At 38.8% G+C, this 19,726-nt stretch overlaps 1 protein-coding gene across 4 annotated transcripts in view; it reads left to right on the forward strand.

Annotated features, from left to right (window-relative positions):
* OSBPL3 (oxysterol binding protein like 3) overlaps positions 1–19,726 on the forward strand; it is a 93,653-nt gene that overhangs the window by 41,654 nt on the left and 32,273 nt on the right. For 2 of the 4 annotated variants that reach the window (XM_064444410.1, XM_064444413.1), the window contains exons 3-11: positions 1,142–1,384; positions 11,782–11,901; positions 12,089–12,142; positions 12,350–12,463; positions 13,203–13,373; positions 16,700–16,826; positions 17,655–17,758; positions 17,910–18,002; positions 18,618–18,774. In XM_064444410.1, coding sequence (XP_064300480.1) covers positions 1,292–1,384; positions 11,782–11,901; positions 12,089–12,142; positions 12,350–12,463; positions 13,203–13,373; positions 16,700–16,826; positions 17,655–17,758; positions 17,910–18,002; positions 18,618–18,774 — 1,033 coding nt within the window. In that variant the 5' untranslated portion in view covers positions 1,142–1,291. The remainder of the gene's footprint in view (positions 1–1,141; positions 1,385–11,781; positions 11,902–12,088; positions 12,143–12,349; positions 12,464–13,202; positions 13,374–16,699; positions 16,827–17,654; positions 17,759–17,909; positions 18,003–18,617; positions 18,775–19,726) is intronic. The other 2 variants (XM_064444412.1, XM_064444414.1) reach the window with 1 other exon arrangement.

The raw sequence follows: 19,726 nt of genomic DNA on the forward strand, positions 1-19,726 counted from the left end.
TTTATGAAAGAAAACAAACTTAAAATACACAAAGTGGTTTACTAGATATTGTAAAATGCCGCTTCTTGCAGAATAGGCTTTTAAGTCTTTACTTGAAAAAATGAATGACAAACTTCAATAACCAGTGAACCCAGTTCAGGAGAGTTCTGGCAGTGCAAGCAAGGGGATTGTACAGTGGTGCCTCCCTGTTTCGTCAATGAAATTTCTCTTCTCTTTGTGGAAACCTCCTTACCTTCCTCAGTGGTGGTTCTTGCGCTCTTCCTAATGTGCAAATTCCTTGCCCAAGACAACGAAATCTGAAGTGATACACGACTCATAGAGCTCCACCACCACCCCAGGTTTTGGAAAGCATCACCCTTTTGTTACGTCCTCTGTTTGGTTTTTAAAAAAATATGCAGTTACCATGACAACTCTTGCCCACACTGGAAATCCGTTATTGGGAGTTTCTGGTATGGCTTTTATTTGCATATGCTGCAAACAGCACTGTTATTAAACAGACTGTTAATTAGTCTTATAGTCACAGAGTGAGACGACTGATGTGACAATAGTTACAACTTTCCTATTCCAGGTAAGAGTGGTCATGCACAGCTCTGTGCAGCTGCGTTTGCCTGCTCTTCACTTCTATGTATTGCTTTTTAATATGGAGAGATTTTTTTTCCCCTTACAAACTGAAGCCATGCTTACTTGTTTAAATTATCAAGGAACTGGGGTAAAAAAGATATTTTGGAGGTTATTCACCATCCTTTTTGTGAGACCTTTTATTAGATGTTTTCTTCTAATTTTGAGGATGTTTTGGTTCTTTTTATATAGTTAATTTCTTATACTCTGTGTGCCTTGATTAATCTTTTTATTGGATTATTATTAAAAAGGTGCTAAGGTGCTTGATACTATACTATCTCCTCTGAATAAATAGTGGTAACTAAATCATGCATTTAGGATCCAAAATTCCTATTGTTCCTGTTTGAGTCTTGAAAATTTATCTTAAAGAAAGTGGTTGTTGAATTAATTTCTAACACTGTACAGTAAAGCAGTCAGCTTGTATTACCAAAGACTTTATTATGATTTCATGATCCATGCTACAGGATGGCAGTAAGAGATGGCATCTGATAACTTGGCTTTTTGCTTTTCTTCTTCCTTTTAGGAATTTGTGTGGGATGCAGATCATGCCACTGGACTGCATTTCAGTGAAGAAGAGGTTCTGTGTTTGTCTCAGGAGTTTTCTGACACATTTTCTAAATCACCTTCTAATGGTGTTCTAAGTGAGCTTGTGTGAAACAAATGGTATTGGATCATGAGTGAAGAAAAAAGCTTTGGTGTATCCCAGAAAATGTTGTCTCCTTCTAGAAGCACTAGCAGCTGCTCCTCCAAGCAGGGAAGTCGACAGGTAATGCAAACTTTTTCAACCAAACTGAAAGCATTACGAAGCTGTTACTTTTGCTCGAGTAGTGATGAATCTCTTAAATGCTGTTTTCCTGTTGCTTGTTTGTTGTAATTCATTACTCCCCTGTTTTCCTTACTCTGTTTTCTTTTTTTGTTGTTGTTGGTAACAGCATCTTGTTCCGAGTCAAATACAGTAAACACGCATTGCCGAATAGCAGGCACTCATAAAACTGGAATGCTAACAGTGAATTGAATTCCTATCACGTATGTATGGTGTCTCTGTAGTGAAGTACTGCTGCTGCCATGGCTTGGTCTCAGTGGTTTGATCCTGAAATCCCAGGTCTTCCATGTAAGATATCACTTCTGTGGTAGATTATTGTGTAACTGCTCTGCTTATTTCAAGTTTTCAGGGAAAGGTGTGCATACCTGTGTGAAGAGAACACATTGTTATGAAACTTGATATAGTTAAACTTTCATTGAACATTGATGTTGAAAAAGTGCCTGTGAATGCCTGTGTGTGCTGCTTGTTGCTGTAGAACTGTACTTAGTAGAATAAATATTTGTGTAACATGATGCATCTGGGTGCCTTATGCAAAAGATGCTTTGCTTTCTGCAGAGGTTACGCTATTCTTTAAACCTTACAGATTTAAAAGACATGTCTATGAGTGTTTGCACCTGACAAGTGACACTGCTGAAGACAGCTTTTGTTTGTGGGCAAGAAACGTTGACCTGCAGCCACATTGAGAATTAAGCTTAAATGCGCAAACCATGCTTGCAAAATCATGAGCAATGTGCTGAACATAAACTTTTATTTGTACAGATGCTGGCTTGGTGGAGCTCTTGAAGCTGCCTCTGTTCGAAATTTTAATTGGAATTGAGCATTCCAAAAGCTTTGGAGACCTCAGCTGTGTTTTCAAATAGCACCTGCTTTTCTGGGACTTCTGGCCCTGTACATACAATTGGCAAGGCAGACAAATCTCTGAACAATTTATGCCTTTTAAAGTGCTGTGCTTGTAAGAAATGCTGTGCATTTCTAGTATACCAAGCAAAGGAGTCCTTGCTTTCAGGATGCCTTTTTTGGTTTTCTGCAACATTATTTTTTATAACCTCGGTATGAGATTACCTTTATAAAGTGTAATTTAAAACATTTGGTATTGTCTGTTTCAACAGTTTCTGTCTATCAAGTGTTATCATGTAGTATCTAAATAAGATCTACATAAGCATGACTAAATCCACTGGTGTGTTACACAGCCAATATAAGCAACCGTACTTTTGCAGCAGCTATTTCTGCAAGAACCTTGTTTACTGCCATTTAATGTTATCAAATCTGTTGGCTAGCTCAGGCTTTTGATACTATTAGCAGGTCCTATTTCTTAACCATTTTGTTCTCACCTGCACTCTTTGGAGAAAAGGAATAATTCAGTAGGGTTAAATGTCATCTTTTTGATCCCCAATATTTTAGTGTTCGATCCTTGTACAAAAAAATGCAAGGGGTACCTGACCAAGGTAAGAGATGCAGCTTGGTGTTTTGTTTGTATTCCTGGTACATCCATGCTCATTCATTATAGTCAGGCAGATGGTAAATTGCCTCATACACCTATCGGGTTAAGTTAAACGGAGGTATAAAGGAGGTTGTTTCCCAATGTATATTGAAGGGCGATACAGTTGGTGTTTCTTTGTGATAATATGGAGTTTTGTGATAAGTATTTCCACTTTGATCAGTGTTTCAGTATTTATCTTTTTATGGTCAGTTACTGCAATACCAAATAAGTAATGGTATATTTTTGCATCTGGGGAACCTACATGGGTTGATGGATTGTCTGTGTTTTCAGGGGGTGGTAATGAGAGGCAAGCCCACAGAAGTTGGGGAGTTTGTCTGACTTGTTATATGCTGGGAAATGATCACTAAGCAGGGCTAAAAGCTCTGCTGGCTTGACTTTTCTATGTAGTCTGAAAATGTACATTTCTGAAATTTCTGAAAATGTTTTTCAGAAATTACATGTGCTGTTTAAGCTTCCACTGCTTTTTCTCATATTTTTATTTTTAAGTAGGGACTTCTAAGATTTGTAAGGAATACTTTAATACTTTCCCTATTTCCTTCTTCACTAAGTGCAGTAACTTTCTAGCTTATCCTATAACTCTGCATCTGCTGAAGTGATCTAGAGGTTTTCCTTCAAAGTAGGAAAATGTAGAAAGAAAAAATATTCCTTCTAAATTAGTTTCTTTCAGCTTTGTTAGTGTTTATGTGCATGGCTGTGGATTGCTGTTCCTTCCTTAATTCCCTGGCTTTTTGGGTGTTTTTCACATGGCTGTTCTTTCACACTGAAGTTATCTTGCAGTTTACAGAACAAATTGGGTTGGGGGGGGGGGGAGATTTATATATCCTGTCCAGTACATACTCTGGATATTTGCTTGAAAATAACTTCCATGAGTCATTTTCCCTTATGCTTTTAAAAATACATTTATTAATTATAGTTTGTGATGGTAGTGTGTTTCAGTAAACGTTTTGTTAGATATACTGTGCTGCATTTGAAAAGAGGGACCTTTAGGTCTAACAGAGGCAGGACTCTGCAAGACTTACTGGCCTGGATACAGCCATGCTTTGGGTGAGGAATGGATATCTGCTCCCTGTTCCTGCTCCCCAAAAGGCTCTGCTCTTGCAGATTATAAAGATCTTTACATTGCTAGATAGGCCTTCTCTTTAGTGGTGCAAACCATATAGTACAGTATATATTATAAAATCTAAATTGTTGGTCTGGGCAGTGAGGATGTTGAGACATTTCCTGTGTCCTGTCCCCTTGCCCCCCCTGCCCCCTTCCCACAAAGGATTTCGTGTCACACCTGATCAAGTAGTTTTGTTTATATCATTAATTGCTTCTTTTCTCACTCAGCCTCTTGTACTGGTAAATTGGATCTTCATGGTCCATCCCTACTAATATCCACCTACTCAGGGCTGAGAAGACTGGGCATGAGTCACGCCACTGTCTGAGAGTTATTTAATTTGCCCTTTTCATCTGCATATTAATTTAAATGACAGCACTTTAGGTGTTCTATTAAGAAAACAGCAACAATCTAAAGTTCTACAAATCTGCTGAAAATCCCCAAATTATTTTTTTTTCCAATGCCCTGGTAGAAGAGTACACTATAACACTGTTACTGATACTTCTTCATTAATAGTATCGTGAAAGTTTAAATAATTTTGCCATATGCTGTGCAGATTGGGGAGTGGAGTGCTATGATTTTGATATTCTTTCCTTCATCCTCCAGCTCCATGGAGGGCTTCATCAAACACTTGTGCCTCTCTCGGTGACATTCAGAGCTAGGCTCATTGCTTGCAGGTTAACTACAGATCTGCCTGATGGGTGCTTTTCTCTGTGCTGCCGGTCTTTTAATCTGATTAAGTAGAAATAAATTCTGAAACCTGCAGGGGAAGGGACCTTAACAGTTCATTTGTTTTTCTCCCCCTGCAAAGCAGCAGGGTCTCAGTTTTGAGTCTTTCTGATTTCCTCGGCACAGACTGTGTTGCAGGTATACGCTAGCACCAAATAATAAGCTTCCTGAGACTGGGAAATGGTGCAGAAGATGGTCCATTGTGCTAATAAAGAGTTGACTTAAGCAGGGCTGCAGGACTAGAGAGGCCTACTCCTTCCTTCGCTAAACTTGGTGGCCTTTTTCTGCCAGATGCAACACATCTGCAGTGTGAACTGAAGACACTAAGAGTTAATCCTGTTCCACTAAGTTTACCTTCACCTTGAAGCCCCACAGCAGTTTGGAGGCTACTGCCACATCCCACCTCTCCTTCTCTCTGCTTCTCTCCTGCAGTTATGGAAGAGGATCTCTTCCACAAAGCCCCAAATCGAACTGCGTTTTGTGAGGAAGGAAAACTGGTGTTGATCTTATTTAAATTTAAATTGACCTGTAATCAAAAGAAGATCTATTGTGGTACTTTTAAGTCTTTTATGATAACTAGTTTTTAAAATAGATTCAGGAGGGAGAAGCTTTGTGTCAGGAATGCTGCTTTAAAAAACCTCATGTTGTAGAAAAGAAAATTAAATAATTTCTGCCCATTTTATGAACCGTAACAAATGCTTTAGTTGCAGCTGATGCCAACCCTTATTCTCCACAAAGCGGGCTTCTATTTTTGGCGCTTTAAAATATTTGATACAACTGACTGCATTTTACACTGGAAGAAAGTCTGGCACTGTCATCTGTTTCATTCAGGGAGCTGCAAGTGCAGGCATCAGTCTGAGAGACATTCCAACACATTACTTCATTCTTTCTACTGAAATAATTCACCTTGAGTAGCTGTATGGCACAGAATATTGCAGAAAATGAGGAGGGTTTTATTTTATTAAATTAAGAAAATGACTACAGTTACCTAATGACAGACTTACCTCTGAAGACCAAATTGTATGGGTTTTCCTTTTCTCAGGCTCAGAGCAGGTATAAGCCAAGTAGCAGCTACAGGGTGAGTTCCCAGTGCTGATCTGAAATGAGCACTTCTGGACCTAAGAGAAGTATGTAAATACAGCATTGATCATTTTGTACAGATATTGGCCCATAATGATACAAAAGTCTCTGGTAGTGTCATAACCTTAAGACACTACCAGTTTGGGTGTCAGGCTTATGCTGGAATTGTTAATGCTGTTCAGGTGGGAGTTGGGTGGGGTTTTTGAGGAGGTGTTGAAAGAACTAAACCCCTGACAGTCCTTGACTTAGTCCTTATTGTAAGCATCCTTGTTCTCATGTGGTTTCCTCCCTTGCAAAGATAGTTTCAGGGATTTGAAGAATGCAACTTGGTGCTAGATAGGATTAAAAAAGATGGTGAATAAGCTCGTAAATTAATTGATAACAGAGACTCAGGACATCAGTGCCGAGATAAGCACTCGAGGAACTAGTTTAAATCAGCCCCTTGTGACAGTCCAAAGCTAAAAGACTGAGGAGCTAATTCAATGACTATATATGGGCAAAGAAAACCCAAAGTTCAATCAGCGGATAGGTGAGGAAGACCATCAGAGACCACTGGAGGACCCCCAAAGACCACTAAAAAGACAACTATGCATGCAGCTTGAGTTTTTACATATGTTAATGAATCCTCAGGAATCTTATGAATATGTATGACTTTATAGCATATAATCTTTGGAAGTTTACCGAATCACTGGAGCACTTATGGTGGATCAATCCCCAGTGCTGCCCAGTGCTGTAATAAAGGATGCCTGCTTAATAGTGACTTTGTTGCTATTGAGTTTTATTTCGGGAACTTTCTGGATACTCCACTTCCTCTTACGGGGAGGTTTGGACTTGGAAGGATAGTATCCGCAAATTTTTGTATCAGTGTGGTTGTTTGTTTGTTTGTTTTTTTTTTTAATTTAGTACTGTGGTTTGGGGTATCTTTTTCAGTTCCCTGTTGTGGGATAAGAATCAGCAAAATGGAGCATAACCTGAATGCTTCTAATAGGTTTCAGGAAATCCTATATCTCAAATTTTTATCTCTGCTATTTCAGACAGATGAGAACAGATGATAACCAACCAGCCTGATTCATTTGCCTTCAATTTAGAGAGTAAGCAGTTTTCTTTTGCCTCCACAGTGGCTCCCAGCAATAGCCAACTGATGCTTTTTCCTCATTAAATGAGATGTCAGATCTCTGGCAAAACAAAATACCTATCAAGATCCTGTAGGGTTTGAGTCAAGAGCAAATGGATCCAAAATGAGTTGCAGCAGCAGTGTTTTGAGAAATGTGGGAGTTTGGGGGTTCAGGTTGGAAAGGTTGGACTCTTCTGGACAGAGCTATGTGGAAGAGGACCAGATGCTGTTATTGCAGTGTGGTACCATGCATATATCCAGCAGTTCCCCAAAATGTTAATTCTCTGAGCTATTCCTTGTCTTTCCTTGAGTAACCCACTTGATTAAATAGTCTTCTGCTTTTAAAAGGATCCATTTCTAATTCAACTAAAGCTACCTTCACATAAAGCTTGCAGTTGAAATGTGAGGTTCCCAAGGCAGAAATGTAAGACTTGCCTTCACCTGAGATTTGGCAGGCCATTGTGCCTGTTCAATGGGAAGAAGTGCTCCTACTTCAGTTTTTCTTCCCATTTTCATGCTTTTTAATTGTGGAGGCACTTTCTTGGCCATCTCACTGACAAGAACAACAGTGAGAAATGTGGCTTTCTTGCAGGAATGTGGGAGATGCCTTGTGCCTGGTCTGCAGGAGAGGCCCAGACAAAATTGCAGTTGTGATGCAGGCCAGGAGATGCTCTTCATTTAAAAGTTTTACCAAAACTATTTGATACCATATATATTCCAGATGGGTGCAACTGGCTGAGCTATATCTCAGCTGCTCCCTTCTCTTCACCTCTTCACCCAATGTAGCGTGGGTCTGTCTTGCTTCAGGAGTCCCTTTCTTCCTAAGCTTGTAGAAAGGTGAATCTGGATTTTTGTGTTTTTCTTGATTGTGCTGAAATTTCTGCTTGTCTCCACTCTATCAGCCATGTACTGTGTTTAAGCTTAAAGTCTGTGAGAACTTGATCCAACGTTGGAGACAGTTACTTTGTTAGGTATAACACTGGAATACTGAAAAGGATCTGCTGTTCACTAGTCTTGACTGCTATCAGGTTAATTCTCAGTGGAAAAGTTATGTGTTTGTATACTTTAATATATTTCAGCTAAGGCTAGGGAAATAGCTTGCTTAGTAATCAGGCAAAACAGCTTTTAAGTTCTGGCTAATTTCAAGAAGAAAGAAACAAAAACATAAACACAGCATTTTTCTTAATCTTGCAGATGCTCCTCATAGTTCTTAATTAGAATTATCTTTCACTAGTTCTATCAAGTGTCTCACTTTTTAAACTGTTTACCTTTTTCCAAGTCCCAAATTTGAAATCAGCTAATGTCAAGATTATTTTTTATATTGGCTTATTTAATAGATAGTATTTTCTGAGGAGATGAGATTTGATCCACACATGGGCATCTAAGCAACAGTAAGTTCAGCTGTTAATGTAAATTGTAGCATTACACTATATTTGATATTTAAAGAGGCTGCTGTCTGTCATCATAACAGTCCCAATCCTTGTGATTATATAAGGGTTAATATATAATCTTGAACAGGAAAAAGAAATCCAAGACCACTGCAGAAACCATTTAGTGGCCTTGTATTTACATTTATGGCAAAAGAGGTGGCGGAACATCATTTGTCTTTGGCTTTCAAGGTTTAGACTGGAATGTTGTGTCAAAAAAAAGTGGGGGGAAAAGTCCTTCATTGTGGAGGCTTAGAGAGCTGCCTTTGTACTTGAATAGCTGTCAAACTGAGCCAGCATGCTTTAGCTACTGTCCTTGCATGGGCATAGGCTGGCTCTCTGCTTTGTTCTCTGGCAGCTTCACCCTGTGAAAGACCAGTGGTGTTGGTCCGTAGCAGAAAAGTGTGCACTGCTGTGGCTGGTGTGAGGGTGATGTGCTAGAAACAGCCCAGGAGGCATTCTGCTCTGCCTTCAGCCCGCTAGCTCATGATATCCATGACTATCTTCTCTGTTCCCTGGTCTGATACCATAGTAATTTACCCTAAAGCAGGAGAAGGTTCATGATTATCGAGAATTTTAAGTGAGTCCAAAAGTAGTAAAAATAAAAAATAAAGAATATGCAGTGTAACTTCTGGTTTTCAATAGGAAAAATATGATTTCATGATTAATTGTTAGAAATAAGGGTATATAAGTAGCTGTCAAAATCTCTCTCGAACTGGAGGGAGTAAAGGTATTTGTTACAAAATGGACAAAACACAAACCTGTAGGGGCACAAAATATGTGTCATGATAACAATTTCAGTTAGGACAACTGCAGTTTTGACTTACCTTCAGGCAGTAGAACATCAGTGGGTGGTCTGTAGGGTGTTGAATGACAGGACCTGCTCAGCCCTACATTTCTACTGCTTGCAGCCTGTTGTGTGGTGCTAGCAGAGTGAACTCAAGCCAGGGAAACAGAACAGCTTTCCATGAACTGCAGTGCAAGGAAAATAATAACAAAATAGTGGAGTGCTGCCAGTAATGCAGTGGAATAAGAGATCACATTCCTGAGGCTGTTTAATGAATGTCTTTTCGAAGATGGTTTGCCATTATGCCTTGTTACCCAAGTAATGAGCATATTACCTGACGTAATTTTTCCCTAGGTTTCTGGGGGTGAATTTTAAGGATTCTGGAGACGGATAAATGAGCACATAGGGTGGGTTGACCCTGGCTGGATACCAGGTTCCCAGCAAAGCCGCTCTATCACTCCCCCTCCTCAGCTGGACAGGGGAGAGAAAACATAATGAAAGGCTAATGGGTTGAGCTAAGGACAGGGAGAGATCACTCACCAATTACCATCAATGGGCAAAACTGACTTGGGGAAATTAGTTTAATTTATTACCAATCAAATCAGAGTAGGATGAGAAATAAAACCAAAACTTAAAAACACCTTCCCCCACCCCTCACTTCTTCCTGGGCTTAACTTCACTCCTGATTTCTCTACCTCCCCCCCTTCATCAGTACAGGGGGACATGGAATGGGGGTTGCAATCTGTTCATCACACATTGTCTCTGCTGTTCCTTCCTCCTCAGTGGGAGGACTCCTCACACTCTTCCCCTGGTCCAGCATGGGGTCCCTCCCAAGGGAGCCAGTGCTCCATGAATTTCTCCAACATGACTCCTTCCCATTGCCTGCAGTTCTTCACAAACTGCTCCAGCGTGGGTCCCTTCCATGGGGCTGCAAGTCCTGCCAGCAAACCTGCTCCAGTGTGGGCTCCTCTCTTTCCAAGGGGCCACAGGTCCTGTCAGGAGCCTGCTCCAGTGTGGGCTTCCCATGGGGTCACAGCCTCCTTTGGGCACCCACCTGCTCCGGCGTGGGGTCCTCCATGAGCTGCAGGTGGATATCTGTTCCACCATTAACCTCAATGGGCTGCATGGGGACAGCCTGCCTCACCATGGTCTTCACCACAAGCTGCAGGGGAATTTCTGCTCTGGTGCCTGGAGCACCTTCTCCCCCTCCTTCTTCACTGACCTTGGTGTCTGCAGAGATGTTCCTCTCACATATTCTTATCCCTCTCTCTGGCTGCAATTGCTGTTGCTCAGGGTTGGTGGGTTTTTTCCCCCCTTTTAAAATACATTTTCCTAGAGATGCTACCACCATCACTGATGGGCTTGGCCTTTGGCCAGTGGCCCAGTGGCAGGTCCGTCTTGGAGCCATCTGGCACTGGCTCTATCAGACATAGGGGAAGCTTCTAGCAGCTTCTCTCAGAAGCCACCCCTGTAGCCCCTCTGCTACCAAAACCTTGCCACACAAACCCAATACAGCACAACTAGCACCCTTGCTGATTTTTGTTTCATTTTTGTTTTCAAAGTTTTTTTTTTATGGAGTCAGTGAAGTTCTTTTTGGGAATGTTTCTCTATGTATCTTACAGGGAGGACCACAAGTACTTACCTACCTGGTATAGTTCTGTTTTCCCTGAAGGATTTAATACTAGTCCTTTTTTTTTTTTTTGTAATTAAATTCTATACATTAAAGTATTATTTGTCTTTTTCAAATTTATGGGGATGGTACTAGCACATACCGTTTCCTGTCAGTTGTTTCTAATTCTAGATCTGTCAAATCTTATGGTAGCTGGCGATAAATAATTAATGAGATCTCTGATCAGAAATCTTGAAAGTCATGTGTTGTTGTCATTAGCAGGCGTTCCATAAATAAGAACTGTAAAGATACTATGAGATCTATTCTATTCTCTGTTATGTTGCTGTAATGTCTTTCCTTTAAGTGATGGCAAAAGACAGATCCTCTTTTCATTAGAGGTGTATCTGATGAAGAGTGCTTTTTATTTTTCTTGTACTCTCCCTTTGTCATGTTCCTCATACTACTTGAGTTACTTCCCTGGCTTTTTCATTTGTTTTTATTTTCTTTTATTATTTTTACTTTAGGGACTAATGCTGAGTTACTGAATACAGGCAAAAGAGTTTTATAGAAAAGGTCTTAATTTTCAGTGTCTCTTATTTCTGCTTCATAACCTACAAAACATATCCATTTAGCATAGGCTGTTTCTGCCTGTGATGGCAGATGGTTTTTTACACTACATTGTGACTAGGCGGTGGCTATACATTGTGTGTATGTCTGTACAGAAAAATATACATATAAAAATCTGGTAAGCACATACATTCAATGAAGGATGGTATCATCAAAATAGTGTTTTGCTTAGTTCGTAGTGTTTCTATCAAAATAAAAAGGAGTCTTGCTTCTTGGGAGATACATAAGAAAGTATACAGATGGATCTAAGTTTAGATTTCAACATCATTTGGGGTTTTTTTACTTAAAACCTTCATCCTCCTGAATCTCTCTTAATAATTCCATTCTTTGGAAGAAATAAGATCTGTGTTTGGATTTTGTGTTTAAGCAGGACAGCTGGGAAATTGTAGAAGGACTCCGGGGAGCAATGAATTGTACCCAGGAGCCACAGAAGCAGGAGGGCTGCTTGCTGAAAAAGAGGAAATGGCCTTTGAAAGGTTGGCACAAGGTAGGAAAGGAATGCATATCTGAAAGCCTCATGCCATGTGAGTGGGACTTGCTTGGTGTGTTTTATTTGAAAAAAGGTTACTTAAGAGCAGAGAAGGTATCCTCCAAATAAATGGTGGGGGGGAGTGTTGTTTGGGGGTTTTGGGAGTGCTTTGTTTGTTTTTAATTCTCTACATTTCCCATTACAGAGATACTTCTTTTTGGACAGAGGGATTTTGAAGTATTCCAAATGCCAAGCTGATGTAAGTGATCTGAAACCCTTTAAGGCCATTATAAGGTAACAACACTACTTTATCCAAAATAACAGTAATTCCATATTGTTGGCAATGGGAAATAGTTTCAGCAATTCTAAACAATAGGTTGAAGTGGGGAAAATGATGGTTTCGGCAGGTAATATCTGTCCTTTTGCTTTATTATGGGGTGATTATGGTGTTCTTACTTTTTTGCAGATAGAGAGAGGGAAGCTGCATGGCTGTATTGATGTTGGACTTTCTGTCATGTCTGTAAAGAAATCAACAAAATGTATAGATTTGGATACAGAAGAGCAGATATACCATCTGAAGGTAGGTCTTCAAGATTGTTATAACCTTGCTCCCAAAATAACAACACTAGCTGTGTGTGGTGGGTTTTTTTTTAATAGTAGGAGGTCTGTTAATGACTTTTTAGTGTCAGCAGTCTAGTTTACACTCTATAACTTCAGAGGCCTTACTGTATTGTTCCAAAGTCAGTTACCCTGTTCTACATAGAAGTGTCGAAGATGCCTCATGTTTAGCAGCACTTTTTTCAGCAAAGGGTATGCACTTGTTGCACAAGTGCTTTTGTTTTCAGTAGTTCTGACTTGCTTTTTGTCTTATCTACAGGAAGTATTTTCCACAGTCAAAGGTGTAGATTTATCTATACTTGTGGAATATATTGTTTTAAAATAATCACCAAAATCAGATTTCTGTTTGTAGTTAGTTAAACCTTGACTAAACATGGCAATTATTAAATGACAAACCAAATATTTATTTATTTATATTTGGTTTTTTTTTCAATCTAGAAGTTGCTAAGTATTGAGTTCTGCATTGGAAGTTATAACTATATTAATTGAAGTTTCTCTTTTTGACTTCATCCTGTGATTAATTTTCTGTCATGCTTAAGTTCATACAGTGTGCTTTTTATTAGGAACATCATTAGAAAACCTTTCCTGATATTTTGCCAATAAAGGTCAGTCAGGCTAGCTGTCTAATGAGCACAAAATACCTTAGTTTTTGTGTTAGTGATTCTGAATGTGAATGTTATAAAACCTGGAATTTTGTGTAGGTGAAATCTCAGGAGCTGTTTGATGAATGGGTAGCAAAACTTCGTCATCACAGAATGTACCGTCAGAATGAAATCTCCATGTTTCCTCATGATGCCAATAATCTTTTCTTTCCTGTGTCTACTACTACGGACTCTGTCCCTGGTTTTTGTGATTCTACTCCGGGCAGAAAGGTAATAGTTATGATTTATAAATAATGAGCTTTCATTAGGATTCAATTAGTTTGATTTGTGTTTATTAAGTGAAGATTATAATGGAAGTTTGTGGTGGGGTTTAAGTTATGATCTAAAATGTCAAGAGGAAACTTATATTACTTACTGATTTACTCCTAAGCAGTTTTCTCTCTGATGCTGTTAAATTTTATAGTATTTTCTCATTGTTTTAATGCAGTAGATTATATTTTCATGATGACTTCTAAAACTGGATATTGAGTTAGAATCCTCAAAATTTTCAAGATATCAGTATTTGTCTGATATACGCTGGTGAATATTATTTTGGGTCACAGAAGAGCATACAGCTAGATTTTTGTTTTTCCTTTAGCAGTTTTTTGTTTATACTTTAGCTAATAAAGCCTCTCCCCTTTTACGTTAATGAATCTGACTGTGCTTACCTGATGAATATATAGGAATTAGCTGAGTGTTATCACCCGTGGCCACTGTTTATATTTTTAACTGAGGCAGAAGAGTTACTCAAACCAATCCAAGGATTATGCTGTAGATGGATACGGGGTCTGGATGGGTCTAGTTGGTGTGTACTTCTCTTTAGGTGAAGTTTGTGACTTATTTTTGCAAATGACCTAACAAACACTCAGTCCAACACCATAACTCACCTCTTTGGCGCAGTCTCATGGAAGAGTGTTTGTGCTCTGTGCCTGAACACAACCCCTGTGCCTTGAGCAGCCTTGCATGTTGGCTGGCTGATGTTCACCCAAAGAAGCTCTTCTGTTCCATTCTAGAACCAGTGATCTCTTTTGACAATAATGTCCTTTTTTTTTAGCAATGCTGTGTTACTTACTATAACTGAAATGGCTCTCTGTTTCTGACAGCTCCAGCTGTCACATTCTGTCAGCAGCAATCGCCTCTTTGTTATCCTCCTTTCTGAGGTTTTCTTTTCCCTGGCTGTATTGCTGTATGATCTGAGTGGGCTTGTTCCCCAACACCTGCAGTTCATAGCTTTAGTAGGACTATGCTGTAACTGAGTGAGTTTTACTAAACACAAACATATGCCAGAACAGCTTTTTGCTAGTGGTTGAGAGGGAGGAGATCTGTGTGGTGAGGCAGCTGAAAGAACAGTAACTCACCCTGCGGTAACAGGGCAGCTCTGCAAAGAGCTGTCTGCATGCTTTCCGTGGTGCCAGCACCTCTGTGGCTCTGACAGCCTGCTCTTCTGAGGCTGTGTCTGCAAGGAAGTGGCAAACCTCTTGCAGCCATTTAGTTCTTTTCTCCCAAAACACAGAAGGGATAGAGGGAGGGGAGAATATTGAGGGCAAAAGTGGAACAGTGCAGAGCTCATGGTATCTCTATGGCTGTGCTTGCTCTCTCAAGAAAAAAAAAAATCTGTGCTTACTGTCAGGAAACTAACCATTTCTTCTTTGGCATGAGCGTGAAAGACTTTAATTCACTTCTAATTTATTAATCCAGATTTGCACTGCAAAGAAGCCCTACTTATTTTCATGTGAAAAATAGAAGGGGATAGTTCCTAAGCTGCAGTTAATCACCTTAGCTCTGCTGAAGCTAAATGGAGGTTTGCCAATTTACACCAGCCCTAGCCTGATGTTAGTTGGTATCAATCAAGCAGTTCGGTTATTCTGATAAAAATATATTTAGTGAACTTTGCATTGCATTTTATTTGCTTTTAGAAACACCTGATCAGTTTTTATATCTGAGGGGGTTTCTTTGTTGTTGGAAGGTAGGTTTATGTATCTACATAAGTTTATGTGGAATGCTTGGATTCTAAAGCTTAGCCATGCTGATCAAAAGCAAAACTGTGCTAACTGGAGCTATACAAACTCTCTCTTGCCTGTTTCATGGTAATGCCTACTTCCTTCTTCCCTCCTGCTCATGCCCCTCATGTATATGAATTCTGGAAAAGTTTTTTATATGAGATAGATTTCTGGAGAGATAAATGTGGGATTTGTTCACAAAATGTCAATACAATTGCTTATCTTTAGATTCAGTTTACTTGTGCTTTTAAAGGTGCTGGGATTATTATTTGGGTATACGTATATAGATGACTAATACAGCTTTATGTAGGAATAAAACAGCTGAACTACGTAGATTAATTTAAAAGTAAGTGTGCTTATTGGTGCTTACCACTATTGCATATTGACTATATAAATTGACATAGTACTGAATGACATCACATGGACAGTGCATTTTATTTTATTCTGCAATGCATGTTGGAGCTTAAATTTAAAAAGACCAACTAAGAAAACAGCAACTGACTGAGATGTAGATGATGATTGCTATGAATAGATTTAAAACTAGCACTACCTGAGTTTTGATGCAAGGTGAGCAAGACGTAATGAAGTTTGTAAAGTGTGTGCTTTAGAGAAGAGCCAAACAATTTAGTCAGCTTTTCTTATAACCAGTAAAGTGGTTATGTAATGGCATTTAAGATGAAACATTTTAAAACAAGATGTTGGTAAAGCATGTAATTTGTGCAGCTTCCTGACATAGATATTATTAAAGATGAAAGGTTTAGTAAGGTCTAAAAATAATTAAGTATTTGAATGGCTATTATTTGTAGTTACATTGGAGAAGAAAACAGCATTATAGGCCACAATCAACTGGTAGTAGAATGGGTAGAAATTTCTTCCCACTGGAAACTACTTAATTGTACTGCTCCATTAGCTCTTACACAGAATTTTCAGAATCTTCTGAAGCATCTGATAGTGGGCACTCCTGAAAATGAGGTAAGTTTGGAAATGGTTACTGAGATGATGTAAAAGGGTAGTATTTACCCAGATGAGGTGTATAGTCACACATGTATTAAGGCCTATCAAGCCAAATACATGCTAAAGTCATACAACCTTGAGTAAAATTATTAAATAACATCTACTAGATCTTGCTTTCTTTACTGAAAAAATAGCTCTAACAAATATGTGCAAGTTACAGTTAAGTTAATTTTGGGGTTTCTTTGGGGAGCACGGAGAAGGAACAGATTGTCCCACATTGGTCCTATTCAGATACAGTGCTTTAATTGTATTAAGTTGACTTAATTGATGCAGAACTTTGTCCTTCCTCAAAATTTACATTTTTAGCAAATTTTTATGGTTCTGTTAGTATTTCCACTGCTGGTGGACAGCAGTTATGTTAGATATCCTGACATTATGCTCAATGTCTGTACACCTAGTCTAGTTCATACACTTTTCCTCCATGTTATTGATGCCTTCAGTCCATGTCCCTGATTATGGACCTCAACAGTTGGTTGTCAAAATTTGTGCGTACAACATTAAAATATTGTTTTTTAATTATTCACTTGTTTTCCTTTGGAACAGGCAGGTAGCTTGACTAAACAGAATTCGTTGTCAGCTGGAGGTAACTTGTCGTTTTCCTTTTCGAGTAATGAGTCCAGGATTTCGTCTTGGCTACAGTCTTCTGAAGACATGGAAAAGTGTTCAAGAGGTAATGATATGTGAAGGAAGTTGAAAGTACCCTAATACTTCCCCTTGTTTTTCCTGACAATGAGAGTGCTATACCGTAAGTAGTCATTACAGTTTTCTCTGCTGGGGAGAGGAAAGGGGTGGTTGTGGATTAACTGGCTACTCACTTGTTTTCAAAAGGACTAGTGATGTTGGGGTATCAATTGTGGGCACCTCCTCAAGGAACCTATATGTTTCCGTACATTTTCTTTCATATATGAACATCACCTTCAGTAGGGAGATTTGAACTTTCTTAAGCTGAGTATTCAAAAAAAGGGGAGCATCCAAAATCTAGTCATTTAAAAAGCACTAAATCTTTGTACTTCTAAGTCGCCTTCTGCTTTCATGCTTTCCTAAGAACAGGAAGATCTTTCTCATGTTGGTAGTGTCTGTGATACTGATTTAGTAAAGTTCTACCCACCAGTGAGTGTCAGCTCTAATACGGAGGAGACTCATCTCCAGCTCTGAATGTACAGTTCAGTCTTGATGCCTATGGCATTGTTACCCTCACCATGAGGAGCTCTGACTAGTCCCAAACTGCAGTAATTATAACATTATTCTCATTTTTCTGCAACCAACTGGGATAAAATGTCATAATCACTATACACACCATATAGATGCATTTCAATATTTTGAATTTGAACTTGAAGATAGAAGGATATAAGCTTTTTATCCCGTTGTCTAATAATGTGCTTTTAGTCAATGAATAGCTTATGCTAGCTACAATCAAAATAAGACTAACCTACAAAGAAAGACTTTCAGTGTGTCTGTTACTTTAGGGCAACTGAAAATATTCTCTTGTTCAAAACAGACCTCTCCAACTGTCATACATATTTACTGGAAATGAACCAGCTGTTACAGAGCATGGATGTTCTTCACAGGACATATTCAGCGCCTGCTATAAATGCTATGCAGGTTTGTTGTTCAAAAAAACAAAACCAAAAAAATGTTTTCCCTTGCAATTCCAGAAAACAACCCCCAAATCCTAAAGGATCATGGTATTTCTTCTTAGCTCTGCTACTTTTATGGCAATCTGTGTTATTTTTGTCCTGTGTGTTGTTAAAAGGTTGGACCTTTTGAAAGCCCAAAAAAGGAAAAGAGAACACACAGGAGGTGGCGATCCAGAGTTGTTGGGAAAGAGGCTAAAGGAACATTACAGGTAACTTAAGTCCTTTCAGTGCCCATCTTTCTCCAAGTCTTAGTTATTGATCACTTCTTGGTGTAACCAGTTTAGGAAATATGAATCCTTTCATAGTAGTGCCCTGTGCTAGCTCATTTTAAGCTGGTAGTATATCAGACAAAACACAAATGTGTTGTCACTGATGTCCGCAATAGGATATGTGCTGCTACCTTCAGGAAACTGGCCATATTTTGTACCCATGTTTTTGATCTGTCTCCCATTTGAGGGGTTGTGGTTTTGGGGTTTTTTTAATCAGTACAGATTTTTGCAAATTCTCCAGATAGGTTTGCACACATTTGCATCCAGAGCCCCAGTGATTAGATACTTAAAACTGGGGGAAAAACCAGTATAACGTATGCTACAAGTCTCAATGGGCTTGTGTCTTGGAGTTTTGCCAAATCTCCAATTATGATACCTTGGGTAAAGTTATATCTATGGATTCATTTGCCAAGTGTTATCCGTTCCAAGTCTATCGTAATTGACAGTAGTCTTTCCATTCTTGGTGTCTCCAACATGTAACCCAGGTGGGTATAATTAAACAAATTTTTTCTTTACAGTTTGTAAAAACATCACAAGTGGCTATCCTCCTTACAGGTGCCTTCAGTATTTTCTGCCCCTATGAGACTGCATGCTTCCAATCCTAACTTATCTACAATAGATTTTGTAGAGGAGAAAAATTACTCCGATGGCTCTGAAACATCATCAGAATTTACTAAATTGCAAGAGGACTTATTTCATATTGCACATAAAGGTAAAGAAATTGTCTTTCATATGTGGTTTTATATCATCACAATTTAAATAATGATGTGACTTTTGAGAATGCTACCTCTTTAATATTTAGAAAAAGCAGAAAACACCCTCATTTCACTTAATTCCGTTGAGGAATTGCAAATGTTGAGAACTTGAGTAATTTGAAAAAAACGGCTTAATCATCACATTTTTTTAGTTTCTATTTAATAAAGGACATCCCTTTGTTTTATGTGCTAAAAACCTAGATTTTATTTTTTTGCCAAAAGGTAAAAATCCTAAAATTAGTTGCTATAAACACAACTGCATGCAAACACAAAAGGGTGTAAATCTGCTGTTGTGTGTATATGAGCACATGTATGTTTGTATATTTGGTGTGCTTCACTGTGTTTCAGAGTCAAAATTTGTTGGTGATGCAAGGGTTGCTATGGTAGTAACCTATTTTTAGTGAATACAGAAGAGTAAAATAATGTAAAGCAGCCAGAGGGGCAGCTTGACTAGAAATGTTTCTTCTCAAGATTGTTTTTCATTAGCAGTGCTTTGCTCCATCACCCTCGCACCAGAGACATTTTTACTGTTCAAGTGATATCAGTGAGAAACACACTTAAGCATTTATATCTGAAAGACTTTTGGGAGTATTAGTTTTGTCCCCTTTTGCGCAAGATAATGGTTGATGGTATCAATAAAAGTTCTTTGCTTGTTTTTCCCCTTTAGTGCTGATGTATCTTGATTCCATTACGTAAGAAACTTATCTAAGTAATAAACTTTATAAAGTCAGTTATAGTCAAAACTGATGTATGTTTTCCAAAAAGAGAAAAGAAGTGGGGTGGGCGCAGTTGAAAAAGTTGCAGTTAAGCAGAGCAAAGAATTTGTCTATTCAATATCATCTTACCTGAAATGTCCATGTCAGAAATTTTGCGTAGATTGACACATGCATTGAGGGGACAGTTGACTTG

Source organism: Phalacrocorax carbo, chromosome 2 (genome assembly GCF_963921805.1).
Source record: "Phalacrocorax carbo chromosome 2, bPhaCar2.1, whole genome shotgun sequence".
Lineage (NCBI taxonomy): Eukaryota > Metazoa > Chordata > Aves > Suliformes > Phalacrocoracidae > Phalacrocorax > Phalacrocorax carbo.